Source organism: Morone saxatilis, unplaced genomic scaffold (assembly GCF_004916995.1).
Source record: "Morone saxatilis isolate NCDOM2014 unplaced genomic scaffold, NCSU_SB_2.0 Contig19, whole genome shotgun sequence".
Classification (NCBI taxonomy): Eukaryota; Metazoa; Chordata; class Actinopteri; family Moronidae; genus Morone; species Morone saxatilis.
In genome coordinates, this window is record NW_023339751.1 from 23,132,770 (window position 1) to 23,139,308 (window position 6,539).

Genomic DNA, 6,539 nt, shown 5'->3' on the forward strand with positions numbered 1-6,539 from the left:
CATCAAAATTTCCCGCCACGCCACAGACACGCCCCCTCAACACAGTCAACACATATCATCCTGAACTTATCTGGATTGTCTGGAGTCGACTGGAAGTCGTTCTGATCAATTCACTCGGAGGGGTTTGTTAAAATAGAAGCCCTGAAATTGCCGTAAATGCGGCACAGTTTGACATTCGATTCAAAATAGCCGACTTTGACGGCACACCACGTACAGTCACAAATAGCAATATTTTTTGACAGTTTTGACTAATTTTAATTAAAAGTAGATCAGATAAATTCCCTAGTAGTAGGTGGTTCAAATACGCGTTAAATTGCAGAAAATCCCCAGGAAATTCAAAATGGCTGACCTTGACGGCACACCATGGAAACGCCCTTCAACGCAAAGTCACAAATAGCACAACTTTTTTTCACCAATGTTTTTTGACTATACTGACCAATTTTGAAGTAGATCCCATAAATTCTCTAGGAGGAGTTTATTCAAATAGGGCGGGACTCTTATCAAACGTGTGAAATTTCTTTGAGACTGGACCATGTATGCTGAACAACTTTCTGTTTCATAGAAAAACGTATAATTTTGGCACCACACCATGAGCACGTCGTTTGACGCACAGTCAGTGAATGTCTATAGATTGCAGTTTCCAAATGTGAAGTCGATCCCATCAATTTTCTAGGAGGAGTCATTTAAATTACAACGCGAAAAATGGCTGCTAAATCCAAAATGGCCTACTTCTTGTTGGGTTTGGGATATGGCTCTAAGAGGATTTTTTTTACGTCAGGATATGATCTAAATGTGTACCACTTTTCATACTCATAGGTGAAACGTGCCTTTGGGGCTGCTCAATAGGGGGCGCTGTCCGCGCCATTTTTCCGTGCATATGTCTGAGATCCATAAATCCACCAAGTCTCGCCACGACTGACCTGTGCACAGAAACTTTGTACAAAATTCGAACATTTACGTATTGTCTTGGTCCCGCACACGGGCGTTGCAAAATGGCTTAGCCACGCCCTCCAGAATCAGCCCCCAAGACACGTATGACTGACATGTACAAAAATGTACATATGTGTATCATGATCGGACAAGCAAGAAAGCCTCTTGGACCCATAACCCAAACCCAACAGGAAGGCAGCCATTTTGGATTTCGTGGTCATTTTCTTAGATTTTTTAGATCCTTAAGATGTTGATGATGTGTTATGAATCTGGTGACTTTACATTCAACAGTATGTCCTGAGGTGGAATTTCAATGTGTCTCCATCAACAAAGTTGTATTTTCAGTGTATTTTATCCAATCTGCTCCAAACTTCAAATATTTGATAGGAGTCCTACCCTAGAACACGTCTACATGACAATATTCAGATATACTCGTATCGCCCCCTACTCGGAAGCAAGCGCTGCATGGCGATTTTGATCTAATTTATGTGAAATTTTGTTGTGGTCCACACGTATTACGCTGGCACGTGACCCAGCCGCAGCACACCCCAACGCGCACAGAGTGCAAGGGGCCGTTTATGACTGCTTGCAGTTTTAATGTATTGATGTAATCCACACAAATTATGCACGGACAGGGAAAATAAACGCTCAAAAAAATTTTTTTTTTTAATGCAATGAGAACTACTCACCTGCATTATTAGAGAAAATACAAGCTGAGGTATTAGATCAGGACTCGGTATCAGCAGATATTAAATGGGAATAGGGGGCAAAAAAAAAATCAACTACTAATTTTCTGGTATTATGACATCCCTAGTCCGCAGGTGCAGAGAGAAGTGGGGCTGCCGTCTCAGCCAGCAGCCAAGTTTACAAGAATTTTCCAGATTTGAAGATATGTGGCAAACTAAGAATCAGAAAACTTTTGTTTTAGGTTGTAACAATTAGCTATTAGTCAAGCTATGCTTCTCTTGTGTAAACCTTGGCGGAGGTAGACAATAGACTGCCAACAGAGCAGATTGCTTCTCTACTTGTTTATGCTATTTGAACAGGTGTATTGATAAAGTGTTGCCCATTTAATACCAGGTTTCTGTTGCATCCCTTAATAAAATTATTTTATTGATCACATTTCAGGCAGTATTTTGCAATGTGTTCATATCGCGATGATGAGGAAAATATGATTAACAGTCAGCCTCATCTTGAAGGCAGGTTAAACAATCCACAGATTACAATCCAACTGCACTTTGGTTCTACAAGGTGCTTTTTCGGTAGCTTTTGTCAAGAACTGAAAAAGAATGCCCAGCTTGAAACACAGGTTTAACCCTACTAAATGCTGTTTCGTTTTTCTTGTGAGTACACACCATCTCTGTTTCACCAGACCAACTGACCTTCTTCTCAATTCCAGTGAAGAACTGGAACATGGTGATGTTGGCTGGAGGCTTGGACATGCCCAGCGCCATGCAGATGCCCTTCAGCTCCTGGAAAGCGGGACTTCCTGACTCTTGAGCTTTCTTCTCAGGCTTATTAACCAGGATCATCCTCGATGCCTCTAACTCAGACACCAGAAAGGCTAAGATAAAAATTGGATTTGGTTAAATTTGCTCTTACAGGATGCTTAGGTTTTCAGTGCTTCTTCAAAATCTGGCTGAAACAGTTGCCTTGTGACAAATAAATAACAAAAAAGTCACCAGGAAATTAATTAAGGCTTATGAACTTCAGCTGTGTTTGCTAAGACATACAGGAAATCTACCCCTCATAGACCATGTTAGTGCCAAACATTTTGACGTCATAGCAGGAAATCACAAGTGTAACTGTCTGTCCTGCCTGTGTTTTGTCTTCAATTATATAATAATGTAGCCGGCAGGACATAAATGAGTAGTCGGCTGTTTGGCCGACAGCCGGTGCTAATGGACAGCTGCTCAAAAGACCTTTTTCAAAGCAGCCATTTTGACATCAAATAGTAGGGTAAACACAGTTACCAATAATTCTGATCAAGGTTCTATTCGCATAATTAATTGAAATATTATCAAAATTGCAATATGGCCAAGTGCAATATTCAAATCGCAGAAGCTGAAATTTTTTCATAGGTAAAATATGTCAAAAAAAGAACAAGATAAATTACTGTAGAATGCCCTGGCCTACAAATCTTGTTCTCCAGATTTTAAAAAACATGTTTGGTACATACTCCTAAAAAATGTACATTATCATGATTTTAATATTTTTTTTCTGTGAAAATTTAAATTATGATGCAATAATTATTATTCCCACCCTAATAATGAATCCCATCGCAATGGCAGTATCTGTCAAAATAATCGTAATATGATTTTCTTTTTTTTTACTATATCATCATTGTTTGACCTTAATGGAGCAGAACCTTAATTAGTATCATTAGTATGGTAACACCTATGTTTACCTTTATATTTATTGTCAAAACTGCCACTGTGAAAAACATTGTTATATTACAGTTGCGACATAGATGAACACCCTAAACAATCTGTCAGAGTAATGCTATTGGAATATTGTACTAAACTGGCTGATGCTAAAATAATAACTTTTCGATTTTCAAAGTAGAGCATCAATGTTTCTAAACAGGACGAAAGCTTGAATTTGTCTGTTGCATGTGCTTTGAGTGAAGAAAACTGGAAGAGGGTGTGGATATTTATTGAACTGATATGTAATGGGACCATAACAATACAAATGGTTGCGCTCTTTATAGAGGTGTTCAGGCTTGATGTTGGCAGTGTAGGTGGATTAATTATTAAAATTAAGGCCACTGAGGCCTGATTAGAACTCTTTTCAGGTATATGTGGCACTGTGTTAGATCTCCCTCAGTCTCCTGTTACTTTTGTGTTTGTGTGGGTTTGTAGAGCTGTGCAGGATTTAGTGTCATCTAGCGACAAAGTTGCAGATTGCAACTAACTCAACACCTCTCACATCTGTATTTGACGACCTGGGAATGGTGTAAGAGAAACTACATTGACCGCAAAATTTGCGGAACACACAAAATAACCTATCTACAGCCAGTGTTTGGTTTGTCCGTCCTGGGCTACTGTGGAAACAGGATGATTCAACATGCCGGACTCCATGGAAGGTGACCAGCAGCATCTGTAGATAAAAACAGCTCATAACGAAAACACAACATATCATAAATTCCGTTGATAATGCACTAATGAAAACTATGTAAAAAATAAATGTGATTTTTCATTTCTGCCAATAAACCCTCTGAAATGTTAAACACTGGACCTTCAAGAAAATAACTCTAGTGGTGGCTGCATGCAATGTCAACACCCTGTACCGGAAAGCACTTTACAATATATGACACTTTATCACAGGTGGGTGTGGTACAGCAGTCCACATAAATTGCAATAGACTTTAACCTTTCAGCACACAGGTCAATGCAGCAATGCTTTTCTTCAATACAAGATTTAGGGTTAAGTTGCTCTTTAAAATTGAGTCTTAATATCATACTAAGGAGAAGCAGACAGTCGGTCCTGTTGAGAAGCCTCTGGGTGATGTCTCCGCTGATGAGGACAGAGTATGGACAGGCGAGCTCTGACAGCAAACCGCTCATCTCCAGCTGGAAACTCTCTGCTTCGCTCGGACCTGGGAGGGATAGAAGCAAACAAACACACTAAAAAAGACAGACAAATAATGTGGCTAAACTCACACATACCGAGTCTACGCAATATAGCCAGTTAGCTTTATTAATAGCAACTTGGCCATCAAACAAAAACTACTGAATTTGCTGCAGTGAAATGTCCAAATGTAGATTTTTTCCCCCTTTTCTACCATTAGTCAAAAGCTTGGTAATCTAACTTAATGACTTGAACCCAAACCAAAATGTCATTTAAAATAAATTAGGTACACATTTTATTTTTAATTTCTTCCCATTCCCATCAACCTTCAACAAGCAAGAAAAGGGAAATCAAACTCTAGAAGTGTCTATTTAATCTGTTCTCTTGATTCAGAATCAGAATCGTGGTTTATTGCCAAGTAAGTTTTTACACATACATATACTATATTCTGCATCAGGAGCAACTTGACAGTGATATATTGTGTCTTACAGTTTGTGGCATGGACATTTTCCTCCAGCTTGCAGTAGAGTTTAAGCTCTGAGACGATCCAGGCACAGAGCTTAGTATACTCTGGTGAAGCTGCTCCCCTGCTCACAGCAGAATCCAGAGCTCCTTCCTCCAACAGAGGGCCTTGATACCTACAGTGACACACACATATCTTATCTAAACATCATAAAACCATATCCAATAGGAGCCACAACTCATTCTTCCCCTTATCATTTTGTAACTTTGTTTTGAAAGGTTTGTTATTATTATCAGTATAGCATGGCATGATGATAAGCAATACTGAAGTTTAGTTTAGTGAGTAGAGCCCAGTTTGACAACCAAGACTTGTCGTCATGTGATAAACCAACTTAAAAATTTAAATCTGGTTATTTAATTAAGTCTTGCTTATTGCGAAACGTAATGTTACATGCCAAGAAGAAATTGGCTCACGACTTCAAAAAACTTCTGAGAAGCATATTTTCAGCATGTGAGTAATTAACCAAGGAACAAAGAATAAATATGAATCATGTATTTTAGAAAGAAGGGCTAGAATTAGTTAATAGACATCAATTTGTTGTAGCTACATGAATCATGACGAAAGCAGCTTGTGCTGACGCAGATTGTGGCAGAACATATATACAATTATTCGCTAGATCTATCTATTCCGACGTCCACATAGATTGCTATGATGCACATACATAGTATAACATGAAAAAATCACCATCACACTAACGTTTAATTATCTACAACAGAAAGTTGGCCGTTTTGCTAAATCAAGCTACACTGTAATGCTCTGGCTAAAATAGGAAAGAGAGAAAGGGCTGGTCATTGGAATGTCAGCTTTTGCACATAATCTTTATACAGCGACATATAGCGTATTATAACTTACCCTAAGTCTTCGAGAGATACGAGAATATCATTCTCCATCCCAATAATCTATTGGTATGCTATAAAATAAGGCTTTCACATCAGCCAACTCAGCTGATACACGTTTTGCTTCTATTACTTCTTCTTTGGATTTATGGTGGTTGGCAAACCAGTTTAGCGATGCTTTACCGCCACCTACCAGACTCCAATGCGGAGCAGGAGAAATACAGGAAAAAAAAAATTATCTGCTTGGGTTGTACCTAAGTAAAGTCTTGTAGGCAGACTTTTAATTGGGCTTCATGTATGTTAGCTTAAGGAAATATTGTTATGTGCCTTAAAGCCAAACAGTTAATGATGTTGTTAAATGTTAAAAGATCTGCTTTTATTAGTGTAGAATATTAGTATTGCAATATAAGCAGTGTGACACAACTAAATAAATAACATTACACATTGTGGAGGGGCTAAACTTACTACGTCAACATTGTTTTTTTGCAAAGCCCATGAACTAGAAGTAATAATAACTGCACATTAGCTGTAAACTATTCAAGTGAAGAGTGAATCTGATTCGGATACATGTCTAACATTGACTGAGAATGTAAACAATTTCAGCAGTACGTGATTTTATCAAGTTTAGTCCTCAAAACAGATAAAGTAATTATTGTAGGTCATTTTAATATTCATGTGGAT

General features: G+C 38.4%; 2 protein-coding genes across 2 annotated transcripts in view; one reads left to right on the top strand and one right to left on the bottom strand.

Annotated features, from left to right (window-relative positions):
• Positions 1-6,005, bottom strand: part of fam98a (family with sequence similarity 98 member A) — an 11,148-nt gene extending 5,143 nt beyond the window's left edge. The window contains exons 1-4 of the mRNA XM_035663048.1: positions 5,875-6,005; positions 4,989-5,137; positions 4,393-4,527; positions 2,313-2,494 (exon numbers count right to left, since the gene is read on the bottom strand). Of these exons, the coding sequence (XP_035518941.1) occupies positions 2,313-2,494; positions 4,393-4,527; positions 4,989-5,137; positions 5,875-5,912 (504 nt within the window). The 5' untranslated portion in view covers positions 5,913-6,005. The remainder of the gene's footprint in view (positions 1-2,312; positions 2,495-4,392; positions 4,528-4,988; positions 5,138-5,874) is intronic.
• Positions 1-6,539, top strand: part of si:ch211-195b21.5 (probable ATP-dependent RNA helicase DDX46) — a 24,129-nt gene that overhangs the window by 7,086 nt on the left and 10,504 nt on the right. The window lies entirely within an intron of this gene.